The sequence below is a fragment of the Vombatus ursinus genome, unplaced genomic scaffold (assembly GCF_900497805.2).
Source record: "Vombatus ursinus unplaced genomic scaffold, bare-nosed wombat genome assembly UNPS02014807.1, whole genome shotgun sequence".
Classification (NCBI taxonomy): domain Eukaryota; kingdom Metazoa; phylum Chordata; class Mammalia; order Diprotodontia; family Vombatidae; genus Vombatus; species Vombatus ursinus.
Genome location: NW_020954585.1, coordinates 46,831,788 through 46,852,277, shown reverse-complemented (window position 1 = coordinate 46,852,277; position 20,490 = coordinate 46,831,788). Strand labels below are relative to the sequence as shown.

The 20,490-nt window shown below is 41.3% G+C and overlaps 1 protein-coding gene across 1 annotated transcript; it reads right to left on the bottom strand.

Moving 5' to 3' along the window:
• Positions 1 to 202: 202 nt before the first annotated feature.
• On the bottom strand, positions 203 to 19,905 carry MMD2 (monocyte to macrophage differentiation associated 2). Its single transcript, XM_027875145.1, is given in 7 exon segments — positions 203 to 406; positions 3,969 to 4,038; positions 10,070 to 10,171; positions 12,709 to 12,783; positions 15,011 to 15,171; positions 18,820 to 18,901; positions 19,856 to 19,905. Coding segments are annotated over 7 exon segments (744 nt in total).
• Between the last annotated feature and the right edge of the window lie 585 nt (positions 19,906 to 20,490).

The following is a 20,490-nucleotide window of genomic DNA, read 5'->3' as shown; positions in this document are numbered from 1 at the left end:
CTTCTAGTGCCTTTTTCCTACACCAGATACCCTAAAGATTTCTGGCAACCACCAGATATGACCCAGGACCCGTCCAAAAAAAATATCCAGCAATGAAGCAAAAGACAGGCCTGGAACCTCTGAGCAAGGCCTCATCCCAGTAATGTCTCCTCTAACGCACTGTTCCAAGGGCACCAGGTGCGTTGTGAGATTCTTTGACATCTCATTTGGACACTTTTGACTCCAGTGTGTTGGGCTGGTAGAGGTACCTCCAGATGGCATAGTAGTGGGTGCCAGCTCCAAATGCCACAAAGAGGTGCCAGATGGCATGGGCAAAGGGAATCCGCCCGTCACTCTTGAAGAACACCATCCCAAAGCAGTAAAAGACACCTCCGGTCATGAGCTCCAAGATTCCATCAGTGTTGGGCTGTCAGCAAGGACAAGGTGAGGGGAGGGGACTAGTCAGTAGCATAGTAGAATGGAGGGACAGGGAAGCAAGCCCGGCCTGGAATTCGACTGAAGACTGAGGCCAGGGAGCAACTCACAGAGAGAGAGAGAGAGAGACAGAGAGAGACAGAGACAGAGACTGAGAGAGAGAGACAGAGACAGAGACAGAGATTGAGAGAGAGATAGAGACAGAGAGAGACAGAGACAGAGACAGAGATTGAGAGAGACAGAGAGAGAGATTGAGAGAGAAAGAGAGACAGAGAGAGACAGACAGAGAGAGAGAGAGGGACAGGGAGAGACAGAGACAGAGATTGAGAGAGACAGAGAGAGACAGAGAGAGAAAGAGACAGAGACAGAGATTGAGAGAAACAGAGAGATAGAGACAGAGAGAGAGACAGAGATTGAGAGAGACAGAGAGAGAGACAGAGACAGAGATTGAGAGAGACAGACAGAGAGACAGACAGAGAGAGAGGCAGAGAGAGAGACAGAGATTGAGAGAGAGAGAGAGACAGAGAGAGAGAGGGAGAGACAGAGACAGAGATTGAGAGAGACAGAGAGAGATAGAGACAGAGAGAGAGAGGGAGAGGGAGAGACAAAGACAGAGACAAAGACAGAGATTGAGAGAGACAGAGAGAGAGACAGAGAGAGAGAGACAGAGACAGAGATTGAGAGAAAGAGAGAGAGAGAGAGAGAGAGAGAGAGGGAGGGAGAGGGAGAGAGAGAGAGATTTGGGAGAAAATCCTTGTGGGTCCAAACTACTTGAAAAATTCCAGTTGATCCCTTTACCTTTATCAGTCTTCCCTATTCATTTAATAGCACTTCCTCCACATTTTTTTTTTAAAGAAAGGGAAGAGGGAAGAGGAATAAGCATTTATATGGCACCTACTATTTGTCAGGCATTGTGCTAATACTTTTTACAAATATTATTACATTTGATCCTCACAACAACTAGGTGCTGTTTATATCTTCATTTTACAGCTTAAGGAATTGAGGCAAATAGGTTAACTGACTTGCCCAAGGTCACACAACTAGTAAATATCTGAGGTCTCATTGCAACTCTGATCTTCCTGACTCTAGGCTTAGCATTCTCCCCACTGCACCACCTAGCAGCTTCTAAAAGGAGAATTTAAATGGAAATAAACACTTAGCTACAACAACAACTCACATTTCTATAGTTATAAGTTTGTAAAGCACTTCCCATATCCTCATCTACTTACATCTAGAACTGTTAAGTAAGGGGTTCAAAGAAGCCTGAAAATCAACTTGTCTCTTCTAGCCTCAAAGGAGGCTGGAAATCTACCAGTCAGTGTGAAATTGTTTCCAAAAGTAAATCCAAACTTGATGCCACTAAAAAGGACAAATATAAGGAACAGAAAGAAATTTGGAAAGCCATACATGAAGCAATGTGAAATTAGAAGGACAGTATAGGCCCTAACTCTAGCCACATAAAAGGAAAACTAGGAACATAAATAGAAATGAATGGACTATGAGAATGGAAGGGAACCCAAAGGGAGTAACTAGTAAGCTGTTGTAGACACAATATACAGAAAAATAAACAACTGAAAACATGTCTAATTGGCACTGTTGTTTAAGGTTTAATGCGTGATAATATATTTTTAAAAGCAATACCAAACATATTCAGTAGTGCTTTAATTTGGAGCTGATCCTGAAGGCAGGATACCAGAATCCTTAAGCAGGAATTTCAGCCTCTTCCTACGGCTAGAACAATTCATATCCAAGAGGGCTAAGAACCAAGCTAGGAACCCTCTGAAACTTTTCATTCCTGGCTTCTCTCAAAATTTAGCCCACATCCTACCTTTGACAGGAGGTCTTTCCCAGTTTTCAATTAATCAACAAACATAGGCCTACTATGTGCCAAGAACCATGCTAAGTGCTGGGGATACAAAATGAGTCAAAAGACAGTCCCTGACCTCAAGAAGCTTACAATCTAATAGGGAAGACAATTTGCAAACAAATATATACGAAACAAGTTATATAAACAGGATAAATAGGAAATAATTACAAGAAAAAAGGGACTAGGGGCAGCTAGGTGGCTCAGGGGATAGAACACCGGCCCTGGAGTCAGGAGGACCTGAGTTCAAATCCGGCATCACACACATAACATTCACTAGGCAAGTCACTTAACCCCAATTGCCTCAACCAAAAAAAAAAAAAGGACTAGAATTAAGAGGGATGGGGTTTTAGTTGGGACTTAAAGGAAGCCAGGAAGGTTGGTAGCCTGAGCAGAAGTGGGAGAACATTCTAGGCATGGGGGACAGCCAGAGACAATACTTGAGCTGAGAGATAGAACTTCTTGTTCATGGAGCATCCAAGAGACCAGTGTCACTGGATCAAAGGGTACATGTTGGGGAGTAAGGTGTAAGAATACTGGAAAGTGATGAGGGAGCTAGGTTAAGAAGGGCTTTGAATGCCAAAACAGAACATTTTTTTTATTTGATCCTGAAGGCAATAGGAAGTCATTGGAGTTTATTGAGTAGGCAGTTGACATGAATGGACCTGAATTTTAGGAAAATCACCTCTGTGGTTGAATGAAGGATGGACTAGAGAGGGGAGAGACTTGAGGCCCATAGACCCACCAGTAGGCTTTTGCAGTAGCCTAGGCATGAGGTGATGAAGGCCTGTACTAGATTGGTGGCAGTGTCAGAGGTGAGAAGGGTTACTCCCCACCTCCTCTGCATGGCTAATGTCCTTCTATCTGCTCTCTCTCCCTATATCTTGCATGTACATAGTTATTTGCATGTTGTTCCTCTCTTAGAAAGTGAGCTCCTTGAGGTTGGGCTGTGTTTTTTACCTTTCTCTGTATCCCCAGTGGTTAGCACAGTGCCTGGCAGATATTAAGTGCTTAATAAATGCTTGCTGATTGATTCATTGATTGAAAATGGAGGGAGAGAAAAGTATTAAGTCTTCCAAGAGAAACAGGAACGGGGGGAGGGAGGTTATCAGGCTTTTTTGAGAGGACAAGAATCTGAAGGGGCAATGGCCACAAAATGAATAATGGTACCCTGTAGTAGCTCATTTGATCTGTTGGGGGAATGGCAGGAAAGCTGCATATATATGCAGTCCACATGCCCCACTATGCTCAGTGATTATTCCCCTCCATCCTTACACATAAGATGCTCCTCCCTTACCCAGAAACCCTCCACTTCACAGATGGTTCCTAGCATGGTTCATGGCCATCTTTGGTATGTATTGTTCTACCTATAGGAGACAGATGAATTTCCAGCTTGAGGATTATGGAAGCCTGCATTCAAAGCCAGCTAAAGACTGAAGAGGTACTATTTTCCTCTTTTGTTGTTGCTTCTCAAATTAGATTGTATTTGCTTTGGCTATGTCTACATAGTCCATGTTGCCAAACCATGAGTTGAAACTAAGGAAAAATAGAAGTTAACTTGAATGTCTTGGCCTTTTAATCTTGGTCAGTGATAAATGTTTATATACTGGTTGCCCCCTTCTGAATGGTTTTAATGAGTTCCAGATCAATGATAGAGCATGAGGTCCTCCTTTAGGCAGGAGTTACTTACCATAGAAAGGATGACTAGAGCTGGGAAAAACCCCATCACGACATAGCAGAGCAGCTCCACAAGTTTGTATCTGGTACGGAAGAACAAGAAGCCTTGTACTTAGGTTGAGCTTCAATATTTGGTACACAGTTTCCTAACATATGGTGGTGGTGCCATCTTGGATGGAGGCAGCCAAGAGCTGAAAACCCAGTTCTTCCATCCTGATCTCCTTGGCAGAGTTTCTAACCTCTCAATCATTGGCAGGGCTGAATTCTTGACTGGCTGCACCAAGCAAATTTATTGGTGTTTGCTAATGACTATTTGCTCACTACATGTCCAGGCAAAGAAATGTAAGTATTGCCCACAAGCTCCTGCCTTTCTTTACAAAGTAGGTTAGGAACTTAACAAATGTTAAATAGGATCCTAGGACCATAGATTTAGAGCTGAAAGAGATGTTAGAATCCATCTACTCTAATCCCTTCATTTTACAGATGAGGAAACTGAGGCCCAGAGAAGTTTATTGACTTGTCCAGGTTCACTGTAGTGCTGAGTGTCAAAGAAAAAAAAGAAACCACATCTTTTAGTTTCAGAGCAAGGGTTTTTAACCTGGGTATCCATGAACTTTTTTTTAAAAACACATTTTTACAACTGGATTTTAATATAATTAGTTTCTTTTGTAATCCTATGTACTTTAGTTTATGCATTTATAAACCATTATTCTGAGAGGAGGTGCATAATTGCCAATGGAATCTATGACACAAAAAAGAGTAAGGAGGCCTGTTCCAAAGTCTTATTGTTGAAAGTCAGTTCATTGCATATTAACAAAAGACAAGAGAAACTTTTTTTTAATACATTTTTTCCTTAAGAGCCTAGAATTTAAATAATGTGGTTGTAGTAATTTGAAAAAAAAATTGTTTTTATGAAAACTTGTCTTTCTCTATCAGGCTATTTCACATCCTAAAGAAGTTCTCTTACCTTCCCTCATTCCCCTGCCTGCCCCTTCTCTCTGGAACCCCTTTTCTCATATCTAGAATCTTCTTGCTGGAAAGTTCCACCCTTATGCAACTTTGTTAATTGGTGCTCCTGCTTTCTGTGACATCAAAAGTAGGAAATCAATTAAGTAATTGGTAATGAAGAGATCATTGGTAACTTTAGAGAGAGCAGCTTCAGTTGAGTGAGGTCAGAAGTCAGATTGCAAAGGGTTCAGACTAGAATGAGAAGAGAGAAAGTGGAGGAATTGAGTGTGGACAGTGTTATCAAGAAGTTTGGCTGAGAAATAGAGGAGAGATATAGGATATTAGAGGTGGCTGGATATAATCAAGGGTTGTTTGTTTTGTTTTTTAAATGGAGGAGAATGTTTGTGTTCTAGATTTAAAAAAAAAACAAAAAACACCTGATACACTTTCCTATAATATTTCTATGTGGGACAGCTTACTTGTCCTGAACCTAGAGGAATGACCAAGAGACTGGGCAACCTGGGTGGTCAGATTCATCAATACCCATTATCTTCCTGTTGAGCCTGGAGATCAATGAACCCAAAGTCTGGACCCTGTATATCCAGTCTTCTCCAGAGATCTGGTTGTATCCTCATCTCTTTGCTCTACTGTTTTCTGGAGGGCTGGTGGGTGGGCAAAGGGGTGAATGAGATAGAACCTCTGTGAAGACTTCTCAGAGTGGTGATGAAAAGACTGTCTCGAAACTGTTTGCTCTAAGAGAACGAACAGGCCATAAGTTTAATTCAGCCCTAAACCCTCTCCTGATTGCCACTGCCACATCAGCATTAGGTATACTAAATAAGGACATGTATGTTTGGATTGGCTATACCCTGTTTCCTTGTTCTTTGGGAATGGGAAAGATTTTCCCGCTTAGAATGTAAGCCCGCCTCCCAGCCAATGGGAGTAAGGGATAGTGGCGGGATGGGAGTTTCTTGTTTGCGCTAAGATATATAACCTTGCTTTGTCCTTTGTGCCTCGCCTCTCTCCTGCTGGTAGTGTACTGGAGGAGTAGACGCCCCTTCTCGCAAGATTGAAATAAAGAGTAATTTCTGCTTCCTTGAGAAGTCTCTGAGTTTAATTGTGTTAGAGTCGCTGTACCACACGGGGGGGGAAAAAAAATCTAATCATTTGCCTTAAAAATCTAATCATCTACTTGTGCAGACCTTCGATTGAGGCCCTTTTTACAAAAGTTGAGTGACGGAAGGGCCGCCTCAGTTATGTTCTCTCTGTCATGCTTTCTTGTAGGATCATAGCTTTAGGGTTACAAGGCCATCTAGCCCAGCTCTCTCATTTAACAGATAAGAAAATCTGAAATTAAAGCTCCTACCTATCAGAGTTTCTTCTTCATTTCCATATGTGAGTTCTCTGAGTTTCCTCCTATTTGCTATTTTTTCAAAACTGCAGCCTAAAATCTCACCGAAATAGCATGAACCAGATTCTGAGAGATTAAAAGTCAAAATACCTAATCCATATGGAAAATGTCTGATGTAATGGAATTATCCTGTGAAATGACTGTTTGGCCAGTCCCCCTTTCTCCTTCTAACACTAGAATTCTAAAGTACTTCTACTTTGTGGACGAAACTATCTATTACCTTACCGAACCCTAAGCCTGGCTTACTCCCACTGTCCTCCTCCTCTGTTCCTATTCATGGCACTGAGGAATGGAACTGGAAAAAGTCCTGTAGTCCTGCTGACTGTGTCCACTACAAATTTATGTTATTTAATCTCAACCTAGGTTCTCACTGCAACAAAGAAATCATTTTATTCTTCCCTAATTGAATTTTTATCCCACTCAACACAGCTGCTGTTCCAAGCCTTTTTTGTCCTCAAGCCTTGCACACTTCCTCCTTTCTCTAACCTCTCAGCTGAGGACTTCACCTCAAAATCTACCTGAGAATTTAGGCCATTGACTGTGAGGTCTGCCTTCTTCTCTTTTCCTCATCTCACAAACCTGTGACATCATTCTCCAATACCTCCTTTATTTCAGTCTCTGATAAAGAAACTATTCTTGACCAAGGCCTCTCAACAAGCACTCTTGATTCTTCCCCCACCCCTTTCTTCTCCAGCAATATTATCTCCCCTCCAATCTTTAATCTTTTCCTGACTGCTGGCTCCTCTACGGGCCACAAACATTCTCCTCCATTTAAAAAACAAAAACAAAACAAAACAAACTACCCTTGTTTATATCCGGAAACCCCTAATATCCTATATCTCTCCTCTCTTTCTCAGCCAAACTTCTTGATAACACTGTCCACACTCAGTTCCTCCACTTTCTCTTCTCATTCTAGTCTAAACCCTTTGCAATCTGACTTCTGACCTCATTCAACTGAAGCTGCTCTCTCTATAGTTACCAATGATCTCTTCCTTACCAAATCAAATGGCCTTTCCATAAAAGGGAAGGTTCAGGGCACAGTGGATAGAACTTAGAATTTGGAATCAGGAAGACTTGAGTCTGAATTTTGCCTCAGACACTAGCTGTGTGACTCTGGGCAAATCTTTAACCTTTCTGTGCCTCAGTTTCCTCATTTGTAATCTTGGGGATGATCATAGTAACTACCTCCATGGGGTTATTGTGAGGATAAAATGACTTAACATATGTAAAGCACTTTACAAGTTTTTAAGGCTACATCAATGCTAATTCTTATTAATCTTCATCCTTCTTAACTTCTCTGCAGCATTTCATATGGTTCACAGCTTTTCCCTGTAGAAATTCTTGGCTCTCTGGGTTTTCATGATTCTCTTCTCTCTTAGCTCCCCATCTAACTATTTGACCACTCCTTCTTAATCCCTTTTTCTGGATCATCTTCCATGTCGTTCCCCCTAATTATGGGTGTCCACCAAGGTTTCATCCTGAAATGGCAACAACCAGATTTGGATAGACTAAAAGTCAAAACACCTAATCCATACTGAAAATGTCTAATGTAATGAAATTATCCTGTTAAATGAGTATTCATCCTTTTCTCTTTCTACTCTCTCTCTCTCTCTCTCTGTCTGTGACCTCATCAGCTCCTATGGACTCGGTTACAATGTCTACACAGATGACTCCCAGATCTGTAGATTCAGCTTCAGTGTCTCTCCTGGGCATCACCAATAACCTATTGAGCATTCAAACTAGGTGTCCTATAAACCTCTAGCTCATGTCTGAAACAGAACTCATTGTCTTTCCCTCCAAATCCACCTCTTCTGAACTTCCTCGTTATTGTCAGGCCAATATCATCCTTCCAAACAATTAGGTTTGAAACCTAGGTGTCATTCTTAACTCCTCATTCTGCCTCACCCCACCTATCCAATTAGTTGCTAAATCTTTTCATTTCTTTTTCCACAGCAAATCTCATATCTACTCCTTTCTCTCTACTCAAACCAAAACCACCCTAATTCAGACCATCATTTCATCTCACTTGGACTATTTCAATAGCCTACTAACTGTTCACTCTTCCTTAAATCTCTCTCCATTCCAACCCATCCTCCACATAGCAATCAAAGTGATTTTTCTTAAGCATCATACTCACCATGTTACCCCCTGCTCAATAAACTCCAGTGGCTTCCTATTACCTCTAGGATCACATATAAAACTCTTCCATTTGACATTTATAGTTTGTTGCAACCTGGCTCCATCAAATGTTTCTGATATATATATATATGTATATATGTGTGTATATATATATACACACATATATGTATAAACACATGCATACACACTCATATATATGTGTATATGTATGTATATGTGTGTATATAATGTATGCATGTATGTATGTATATGTACAGGGGACAAGGCAATGGGGTTAAGTGACTTGCACAGGGTCACACAGCTAGTAAGTGTCAAGTGTTTGAGGCTAGATTTGAACGTAGGTGTTCTGGACTCTAGGCTTGGTGCTCTATCCACTTTGCCCCCTAGCTGCCTTTTATTATTGTCATCATTATTATAGGCACCCAAATTATCTTGATTTTTGTCTTGCCACTAGACTCTGATGACCCTGGAGAAGAGAGTGAGGTTAATAACTCTGTGTAGCTCTTCCTGACTTAAATCCAAGTCACCACCCTTGTGATGCTATTGGTCCTATTTGAGAACAAAGGACGAAAGACAATAATGCCCATTAAGAGGCAAGTCAGGGGCTGTGAGATACAGCGTGCTTTGGGCAAGTTCACCCTTGAGGAAAAGAAAAGTGGAAAAGAGGAAAATCCCATAGAGTAAATACAAAGAATAACCAAGAATCCTATCAGTTGTAAATCCTCAGTAGAATACTAAGTTCTCTAGGAATTTCAGAGAAGTTAGCCCTTTCATCTCTGAAACTTTTGCTATGGCCCCTCCCCTTTTGTCCTGATGAATGACAACTGCCTGAACTCACTCACTGTTGCTGGCAGTTCTCAGCCATATTTCACAGGAATGGGAGGAGGCACCCCGTTCCCTCTCCTGCTATTCTGGACCCACAATCAAACCAGCTCTGCATTTTTCCTGGAAGGGTTTGATAGTCTCCCCTTCCTCCTCACCCACAGCCCCATTTACAATCCCAGTAACTACCATCACTCTAGCATGTCTATCTTTATTAGAATGCAAGCTCCTTGAGGACAGGGACTGTCTTTGTTTTTGTGTGTATATGCCTATCTATCTGTCTATCTGTCTCTCTGTCTGTCTGTCTGCCTGCCTGTCTATCTCTGGCATTTAGCACAGTCTCTGGCACATAGTAAGCACTTAATAGATGCTTTTCCTTCCCATCATTCTTTCCTTCCTTCCTTCCTTCCTTCCTTCCTTCCTTCCTTCCTTCCTTCTTTCCTTTCTTCCTCCTTTCTTCCTTCTTTCTTTTTTCTTTCCTTCTGGCAGTGTACATAGTCATTTATACATAGGCATTATGAATAAACTATGCATAGCCTATGAATTAAAGTCTGCCTGTGATCCTAAACACCAGATAGGTCTCTAGAGCTGGGGTACCTGGCTGTTATATGGTCATCTCATGGTAATGACATATGCTACTTTGGAGATATGGATCCCACCTTGTTGGTGAGAGCACAGTACTATCCCCAGCAACTCCTGCTCAGATAGGGATCCCAGAGGTAGAAAAAGGAGTTTTTACCTTGTCGCAGGCAAATGAGCCCTACCCACACTTCCATAGCCATAGCTATGCTTACCGTTCGTGGAAGAAGAACACATAGATGGTCCCAACAGAAGCCATGAGCCAGACAATCCAGCGCATGTGGGCGGCCCAGGGACCAAGCTCCCGGAGATTAAGCCTAGGGGACAAGAAAGGCTGGAGGTGAGAAATTTAGTTTTTATAGTCACAACAGAGCCTCTGTATTCAAAAGCTAGTCCTATACTCCTAGGACTTCTATGACAAATATGTTTGCCTTCATTATCTTCATAAGTAATAAACTTTCCATTATTTATATTAATACATGGATGGTAAGTCTAGAATGAGACATTTTGAAAAACTAGGATATTTGGGAGGACATCCTGACCCTTTGAGAGTTACCTACTTCAAGAAGGATGGCCATATCCTTCCATAATGTGTCCCTTATGTCTATGTCCAGGCTCACCATCTATCTAAGTCCAGAGTATAGTTAGGGGGCATGACCATCTAGCACAGTGCTTGTCACATAGTAACAGCTTAATAAATGCCTTTTCATACATACATACATTTATTCATTCAATCAATATAAACGTCTTAAGTGCCTACTATGTACTTGTCATTGTGCTAGGTATTCAGACACCCTCTCTGACCTCCTATAGTTCCACAGAAGTTACCTTGCCCTGTCCTGGCATACTCCACACTCCTCCCACCCTGTTCCAGTCACCTATAGCTGCCTGACATCCTGGGACAATTCTACCCAAGGCTAAACCCTATGGTCAATGATAACCTACTTGAATTCATTCCTCAATAATTAACATAATTCTACCCTGTCATGCTCACCCCATCCTATTGATTCTGAGCCCACTGTTATTGTTCAAACCCTGTTCTCCACCCCTCTCACACTGATTGCCCCCTTGTTCTCATCCCCCTCAACCCAACCCTCTCAATATCCCACTGTAAAGTAACCCATCCTTTTCACTGTGCTCTCTGGAATGCCTGTTTCATAGGCAACAAACTGGCTTTCATTTTAAAATAATTTTTATTAGCTTTCAAAACAACCTTTTCCTTTCTTGTTCCCTCCATCTTCTTGCACTCACAGAGACTTGGCTCCCTCCTGATGACAGAGCAAAGAAAAAAAGAAAGAAAAAAAGAAAAAAGAAACAGTCCCTGTCCTCAAAATGCATACATTCAAAGGGAAAAACATGAGATTAAAAATCCACAGCTGAGAAGTTGCATGAGACATTTCATTGTTTTCTTCACGCCCTCAGAGTCATAACTAGGAATTTTTGTACCCTGGATTAAGTGTCACAAACGGTGTCTGTGGCAAGCATCATGAAACATTCTTCATTTGAGGGGAGAACTGCCCTAGACAAAGACTCAGGGGGCACCTATGACCTATTGTTGGGAAGGATGCCAGGAGAGGTGGGAGGAGGCACATCAGGGCATGGCAGGTAGACAATTCACCCAAGTATGCCATCTGGTAACTCCCTATCTTAACTAATTATTCCTTTTAAAATATTTTTATATTTTTTTTGTTTTTACATGATCTCTATTTCCCAATGTATTCTTCCTCCTCTCCCTCCTAAAGAGTCATCCTTTATGACAAGAGTAAAAAAAAGGGGAAAAAAGTTCATCAAAATTAACCAACGTATTAAAAACACTAACATAAGCAATATTACATACCCATAGTCCCCCAACCTCTGAAAAAAAAGTAAGATATAAGCTCTGTAAGGGTGAACTTGGTTTTTTAAAAAAATTATAGTTATATCTCCGGTGCTTAACACAGTGCCCAACACATAGTATATACTTAATAAATGCTTGTTGACTGAATGAATGACTTATCTTTCTTCTCCTGCTTATGATAGTGAGAAGGATTTGACCTGTGGTTTTATAAATATAGGGAACCTCCTGGTGAGGAAACTCCCTCTACCAATGCAGGACTGCTGCATGTTCTCCACAAATTCTGTTCTTGCATGAGAGGTTAAGGGTCTTATGCAGGGTTATTTACCAGGATGTGCTAGTCTGTATGAACCTTGTTCTTCCTGGCTTCCAGGCCAGTTCTCTAGCCTCTACTGAGGCAACCTTTTTCCTTATTATACTTCTTACTGACCCTCTGACTCACTTTCATGGGGAATTCTATTTTATATCTAAATGTGCAATTCTCTAGAAAAGGAAGATGGCAGGAGCTAGAAGAAATGTGTATGTATATATTAATTGTATGACAACTCCAGTGTCAATTAGCTTTTCTGATTTTTTAGAGAAGTTATTAGTGCAATTGTAGCTACCAACTGTCTATTATATTAGTCAGCAATCTTTCACCCCTTCTTTACAAATATAGCTTTCTGCTCCCCTGTTCCCCACTGCTGCCCACTCAAAAGCCCAAGTCAAAGTTAATAAATGGGGAGGGGGAAGGATATACACACATCTATCTATATGTATATGTGTATGTATACAGGTGCATGTATACACACGTGTGTGTATATACAATACACATATATGTGTGTATATATGTTTTACACACACACACACACTGCTCTTTACTATGAGATCTTGGAATACAGTGGTTTCCTTATTTCAGAAATCACTAAATTAATTTCTAACTTAATTTAAAAAATCCCAATGCTGAAAGAAAGCCTTGAGTAAGTAGTATGCGAACAGTCTGACCTGTAGGACTAGACTGCAGCTCCATGCTCTACTCACCAGGGGGCGTACGATGCTGCTATAAAGAAATAGATCACCATCCTGTCAAACATGTGCAGGCAGTGTTCCACCATCCTAGGAGCAGAGGGGTAAAAGGACAGTTTATTATGGCCAGGGCATTGTTCTCATGAAAGAAATATCAACAGAGGGAGTAATGGTGCTGAAAACACAGGCATGGGCAATGTCACTATAAACAAGACAGGGGTAGGGTGTGTGTGTGGGGGGGGGGAACACCTTCTGAATAAAAAACCCTCTGAATGGCAAGTCAGAGCACCTAGGTTCCAATTCCAACTCTGCTATTGGGAACTCCTCATCCTGAAGAAATTATAACCCAACACCCCCAAAATGTTACTATGTTCTATTAAATGGTACTATGTCAAAATATACCATTTATAGTATCTGTCCAATTATATAATGTATCCTAACAAAAGAACAGAAAGTACAAAGGCTTATAGATTCCCTCTTCAAATGAAACAATAGAGCACTGATTTTTCTCTACTGTATTATTATTCGTGTTGGTTGAAGACAGAAGGGGTTGCAGATGTGCTATAAAAAGTGTGAGAGATACACATGGACTTAGCTACAGCCTTTCACTGCTATGTTTCCCCATGAAGTATCTGCTCCTACGACTGACTGCCAGAAAGCAGGCTCCACTTGACGGGGTACTCTTTCCCTCACTACAGAATTACATGGAGGCTGTATACTACAATCTCAACTTGGTGGGCTGCAGGAAGCTAAGTCTACATCAGCAAACTCCTGCACTCTCTGTGATCCCACTTCGGGGTTTTCTTGGCAAAGATACTGGAGTGGTTTGCCATTTTCTTCTCCAGCTCATTTTACAGATGAGGAAATTGAGGTAAGCAGGGTTAAGTGATTTGCACAAGGTCACACAGCTAGTAAGTGTGTTTTCTGAGTGTGGATATGAACTCATGAAGATGAGTCTTCCTGATTCCAAGCCCTATGCTCTACCCACTGTGCCATCTAGCTGTTCACCAGGCACATAGTAGGTGCTTAATAAATGTTGATTGATTAAAAATAATACTTCATGTTTCTATAACTCTTTAAGATTCAGACAGCGCTTTTCTCAAAACAGGTCTGTGTGGTAAGTTGTAGAAGTAGTCTTCTCCTTACTTTCCAGAGGAAGAAACAGAGGTTTGAAAGGTGAAATGACTTGCCTAGAATCATAGACCTAATAAGTGTCAGAGCCAGTTCTTGAAATAAGGTATTATAATCAGGAAGTTAGAAAGAACTGAATTGAAATGTGACCAGGGATGGAGACTGGATTGTATTAGTTAAAGAAACTCCCTCTACCATTGTACCTTCTCTGAAACGTAGAATCTTGGAGTGACCTAAACCACTGAAAGGTTGTGACTTGACCAGTATGTGTCAAAGGCAGGACTAGAACTCAGTTCTTCTTGGCTCCAAGATAGTTCTCTGTGTCCTCCCTGCCTCTCCAAAAACGAAACATCATACAAAATAATTTCAAAGGGCTGACATCTTTTGTTGGATGGAAATAGGGGTGTGCTAGAGCAAGCCTATACTAGCTTTTAAGAGCTGACTATTGAATTTTCAATGTGAGCATTTATACCTCAGAAGTACTACAAATCAGGACTTTTTTTAACTGATTGTCTAGACTTCAGAAAGAGATGAAGAAAATGTTAATAATGCAAATTAAACTTAAAAATTTCATTGTGAATTTTGTAGAGCTGGTTGTTAAACATTTATCAGAATACCCCTGCATGGAACCCTGTGATTCATTCATAAAAAATAAAAAGAGACAGAGGGAAAGCAAGAGACAGATAAAGACACATAAAGAAACACAGGGAGAGGAGAGGAGAAAAGGAGAGGGAGACAAAAGAGAGAGGAGGAAGAGAGAGAGAGGAGGGGAGAAAGAGAGAGGAGAGAGAAGAGTGAGGGAGGGGAGGGGGGAGAGAGGGGAGAAAGAGAGAGAGGAAAGAGAAAGGGGAGAGAGAGGAGAAAGTGAAATAGAGGAGGAAGAGTGAAAGAGAGGGGAGAAGGAGAGAAAGAAGAGGGAGAGAGGGGACACTGAGAGAAGAGTGAGAGAGAGGGGAGAGAAAGGGGAGGGAGGGGGGAGAGAGAGTGAAATAGAGGGGAAAGAGTGAAACAGAGGGGAGAGAAAGAGAAAGGAGAGAAAGAAGATGGGGAGAGACAGACAGACACAGAGAGAGAGAGAGAGAGATTGAGAATGAGAATATGGGGGGGTTATGCTGATTTATGAGTAAGCCCTCACTGTCCCCTCCCAGCCATTTTTTTTTCTTAATAGGAGAAGATGTTGTCTTACCTGAGGTGTTTTTTCTTCCAGGAGATGGTGTGGAAGATTGTGGAGACAACAAAGAGGCCACATAGGCCAAAGCCATAGATCCAAGCAGAAATTGTTTCCCAGTCATCATCAGACAGGAAGTAAAGGTTGGAACTGCCAAGGATGCTGGGGATAATCCAGAACTAGAAATAGAGAATAGGTTTCGGTTGGCTGTAGTAGTTGCATTGTTCATACAAACCAACCATCTCAGACTTGGCCCCAGATTTTCATAAACTACCTGCTAGAGTAGGGGCAGCAGTGGGGATTGGATCTGTGATGTGGATAAGGAAACTTCCTCTATCAATACAGGTTGGCCCGCTCTCTACAACTTACATTCTTAGAGAGTTACCTAGGGCAAGAGAGAAAAAAATACATGCAGATATGCTCTTTACTGGCACATCACTGGTCAGTAATCTATCCATACTGCCAGGTAAAGCAATGCCTGGATCACAGAAAGACGTAAGTGTGTGTCAGGGATTGGACTCAAACCCAGGTCTTCCTGGCTTTGAGGCCAGTTTTCTGTCCATTATGCTACTAGAATAATGGACTGATATTCCTGAAAAGGATTAGAGATCATCTATACCAAGCCTTTCATGTTACAGAAAACCCTTCAATTTTCTTCCTTTTTTTATCGTAATCATTGTTTTTTTGTGTGAACCAATCTTAGAGGGATTGTGGTTATTGGAAGCTTGACTAGGATGAGGGTGGCCATGCTTCTCCATCTCACTTTTGGGAGGTGAGAATTCCAGTGAAATAAGGAAATAAAAGATCTCAAAGTCTGCCAACCCAAGTGGCAAGGGGACAACCCCCGTAACTGAGGGCAAGGAGACTCAGGCTTGTCATTAAGGTAAAGGAAACTTTAAAAACACTGGACCCAGAATCACAACATTTAACTTACTACAGCTGGTTCCACATAGTTCCCTGAGAGATGACAAGAAGTCACCTTGGAATTAAGATTCCTGGATTCCAGTCATGACTCTGACCCTACTAGCTAACAGCATGATCCAGTTTCCTCATCTGTAAACAAGGATAATAATAATAGTGATAACTTATCATATTTGGGTAGTATTTTATGGATTACAATGTGCTTCACATCCATCTTCCTATTTGAGCCTTATAACAACCTTGTGAAGTAGATAGTTTAGATATTTTTAACCTCCACTCTAGAGATGAGGAAACTGAGATGCTGAGAAGGGAAGTGATTCCCCCAAATTTACACAGAGAGATGGTAGCAGAGCTGGCATTCAAACCCAGGTCTTCTGAATTCTCCAACTATTTTATCTCATGAGAGTTATGGGATCTTTATTCTAGGATTGGAAGGAACTTCAAGAGGGTGAAGTCCAAATCCTCTCATTTTAAGTGACTTGCTCAAGGTCAGACAGGCAGTTGAGTTGAAGAGGTTAGGAAGTGAATCTAGTTCTTTTGATTCCGGAGCCTCTTTCCACTGTGTCATGCTGAGACAGTGAATATGAAAGAAATGAATAACAATAATAATAACTAGCATGTATATCATGCTTTAAGGTTTATGAAGCAATATAGATAGACAATTTCATATATAGGCATGCACATACCTATATCATTTTACAAATGAGGAAACTGAGGCAAAGAGAGGCTGCGACTTGCCCAAGTTTATTACACAGCTAATAAGTCTCTGAGGCTGGATTTGAACTAAGGTCTTCTTGACTCCAAATTCATTACTCTATACACTGTGTGTGCCACCTAGTTCCCTCAAGTACTATACAGGTATATAGTATTATTAAACACAATTTAAGTGGCTATGATTTTAGACTGCTTTCTACTAGAGGTTATGTGTACATTTTGTCACTCCAATTAGACTGTAAGCTTCTTCTTCTTCTTTTTTTTTTTTTTTTGGTGAGGCAATTGGGGGTTATGTGACTTGCCCAGGGTCACACAGCTAGTAAAGGTCAAGTGCCTGAGGTCACATTTGAACTCAGGTCCTCCTGACTCCAAGGTTGGAGCTCCATCCACTATGCCACCTAGCTGCTCCCTAGACTGCAAGCTTCTTGAAGTTAGGGACTACATCTTATACTTCTCTAGTTGATCACAGTGTCTTAGACATAGTAGGTGTTCAATATATGCTGAACTGTGTGAGTGAGCCTGATCCTCCCTTAAATATGAAACTCTAGTATTTTTGGAACATCTTTTCCTTGAATCTCTCCAGTGAAACTCCACTGGTGACACACAGTAAACTAGTGAGGCTGGAGATGTGACAGAAACTGAAACCAATTTTCATTTGAGGGACAAAAGCACAGTTTAACATACAACACAATAATTAAGCATTATAAAGAACTGGGGGTTCGTTATATGCCAGCATCAGTTCAGAAGGTGGCACTTCTGGACACCTGTCACCAAACACTATACAAATATAAATTTTGTAGTTATGTTTCACATTATCTCAAAGAGACAATAATGCTTACATTTACTAAACACTACATACCTAAGAAGTCTATCCATCCATCTATCCATTTATCTATAAATTTATCTACCTACCTTCCTACCTGTCTGTCCTTCCATCCATTTCCCAGCATCATAGAATTAGGCAAGGTTTATTATATATTGTACAATATGGCAAGTAAAATGAATGATGCATTTAAAAACAGATCCTGTTCTCACTTTCAATCTGGACTGCAACCATATGGTGTTCTAATTACTAGCCTTTAAAAAAAATTATGTGAAATCCTTCTTCTCCTCCCCCACCTTTTTAATTATAAAGAAACAACTCCTTCTGTGGTTATGTTACATTCTTCCTTCCATAATGGCACAGGGGAAAGACCACTGAATTGAAGTCAGAAGACCTAGATTTATATCTTAGATTCGCCTCTTATTAGTTGTGTGATCTTGGGCAAGTCACCTCATTTCTTTAGTTTTCTTATGTGTAATATGAAGGGGCTAAACTTGATAATCTTCCAACTCTAACATTCTGCAATGCCCTGAACCCTTTGCTTGGTATTCAGTTGACCCAAACTCAATGAGGGACTTAACACTGGTAATAGCTGTAGCAGGAATGGGAAAATAACTCAAAGAGGGATGTTAAGAAAGCTCAAGAATTCCAACTATAGAAAACACACTCTTGCAAGCATGGTTGGCCAAACATTGAATAAAACTATGGTGAAAGGGGACCAGGACCAGGACCCAAAACACAACCATTATCACAGACAAGGATTCACATTCTGTGAAGAATTATTGCTGACTCACCTAACCCTCAGCCAAAGAGATCCAACCATCCTAGACTCCTTTTCTTTTTCCCTAAGACTTTCTTCTGTCCCCTGCCATGAAAATAGAATGTTCCGTTTTCCCAGAAAATGGGGGAAGAGGGAACACACTGAATAAGTATATTCATTTTTTAACAACAACAACAACAACAACAACAAAAAAAAACTCAACAAACCACTGAATGGTTTCTTCCTCAAACACAAATGGATGAAACTAAGTGTTTCTTTGCTGAGAAATGCATCATGTTACAATTTTGACAACAAAGGCAAAGCTTCTCTTGAGCCTGGGTTCATTGGAGTGATCCTCACAATAAGATTACACTGATTTCTCTGAAATTGATGAGAACCAAAAAGACCTCGTGAGCTCCAGTAGTCCACTATGACCTTATGGTTCCGGCATTCATGGTGGTCACCATGACTATTGCATCCTTTTGAAATGCAGTGATATGTCGGCTGATGTATACATTTTCCTTCCCTATCCACCAAGGGGCTATGCTGGGAAAAGCCTGACAGACCTCCCTCCTCCTAACCTCTAACTAAAGATAAAAGAAAACTCACAGCATGTGTGGCACAGTTGGCCGCATGTTCATATTCTGTAGGCTGGTACCTTTTGTTGGCCGGAACCCTGTGATTCATGAACCTAGAATGAAAAAACGAGAACCCCAGTAAACTCCATTGGCAGTAAACTGGTGAGGCTGGAGATGTGCCAGAAACTGAAACCAATTTTCATTTGAGGGACCAAAGCACAGTTTAACATACACCACAATAATTAAGCATTATAAAGAACTAGGGGTTCATTATATGCCAGCATCACTTTAGAAGGTGGCACTTCTGGACACCTGTCATACAATGAGGACATTTCATATCATCCATGAATAATGATATCGTTGCCTCATGCCCACATAGTCCAGGTAAATTTACCCAGTTTCATGGCCACAAAACTGCAACCCTAACCCTGGTCACCAGCCATCTTCCAAATGACCATGCCATTGGTCAAAAGGAAGAGCAGAATGGAGACTTTAGCTTGCTTGATGCAAATCTATAACCACTCCTGAAAACAATTCCAAAAAAAGCAAACAATTCAAAGGAGCTTGTCCTACTTGCTACTAGAGTCATAGGATCCTAGATTTGGAAATGGAGGAACCTCAGAGGCCAATCCTCTTATTTTACAGAGGAAGAAACTGAGGTACAGGAGGTTGAATGATTTGCCCAAGGCCACACAGGTTAGCAGTGGGCAGAGGCAAAGTTTAAACTCTGGTCTTCTGACTCCAGATTCAGTGCTCTTTCCACTGTCCCATCATCTTTGTATACAAAAACCAGAATTATTACTAGCAAAGAACAAAAATATTCTCCCATTCACAACAACCCTGTGAGGTAGGTCGCCAAAGCAGTATCATCCCCATTTTCCAGATGAGGAAACTGACTCTCATAGTAGTTAAGTGATGGATGTGCCCAAGGTAGTAAACAGTCAGGTCAAGCCTGGAAGCCAAGTCCTCTGACTTCCTAGTCCAGCACTCTTCCCAAAACACCACTCTACCTGTTTCATTCTTATCTCCCCTGCATTTGTAAAGTAGCTGTCCCTTTGAATGCCTACCTTGGATTTCAAGAATCCTTCAGCAGCAGTGGCAGCAGAGACCTTTGCATATCCAGAGCAGGGTGGGTTTGCGCTGCTGCATTTCATCCCTGCACAGAAACTCCTGGTACTGAGATGAGCGTCTTCTTTTAGTCTTCTAGGTTCCAACACAACTCTGCTGTCCACACGGTGTCATGACCATGGGACATCTTGGACCTGACGTCATAGCATACAGGTTCCCTATGCACCAAGAAGTAGCTCTACTCCCATTTCCCCCACCCACTCAGACAGAAGCCAACAGCTCTCAGTGTTATTGATCTGCTTGGAGGCTGTGGTTACTCTGCCTTTAACATTCTTTTCTGCCTTGAATCCTCCATCCCAAGGCAGATAGTTTAGCACTCCCAAGTCCCAGATCCTTGGTTCCTTCTTTATCTAGTATAGTTTGTCCCTCTGGTATGCCCAGTGTTGTCTCTCTATGCTTCCCTTTTCTCTTTCATTCTCTCCCTTGACTTCTATTCTCTAAAATTCTGACAACTTTCTCCCAAGGGAGCTAACAGTAGGCACACACACAGACACAAGGACAGAAAGGAGAAAATACCTACGTGTCTCAAACCATTGAAAACACAATCCATTTCCACTCCTTTGAGCTTTACATC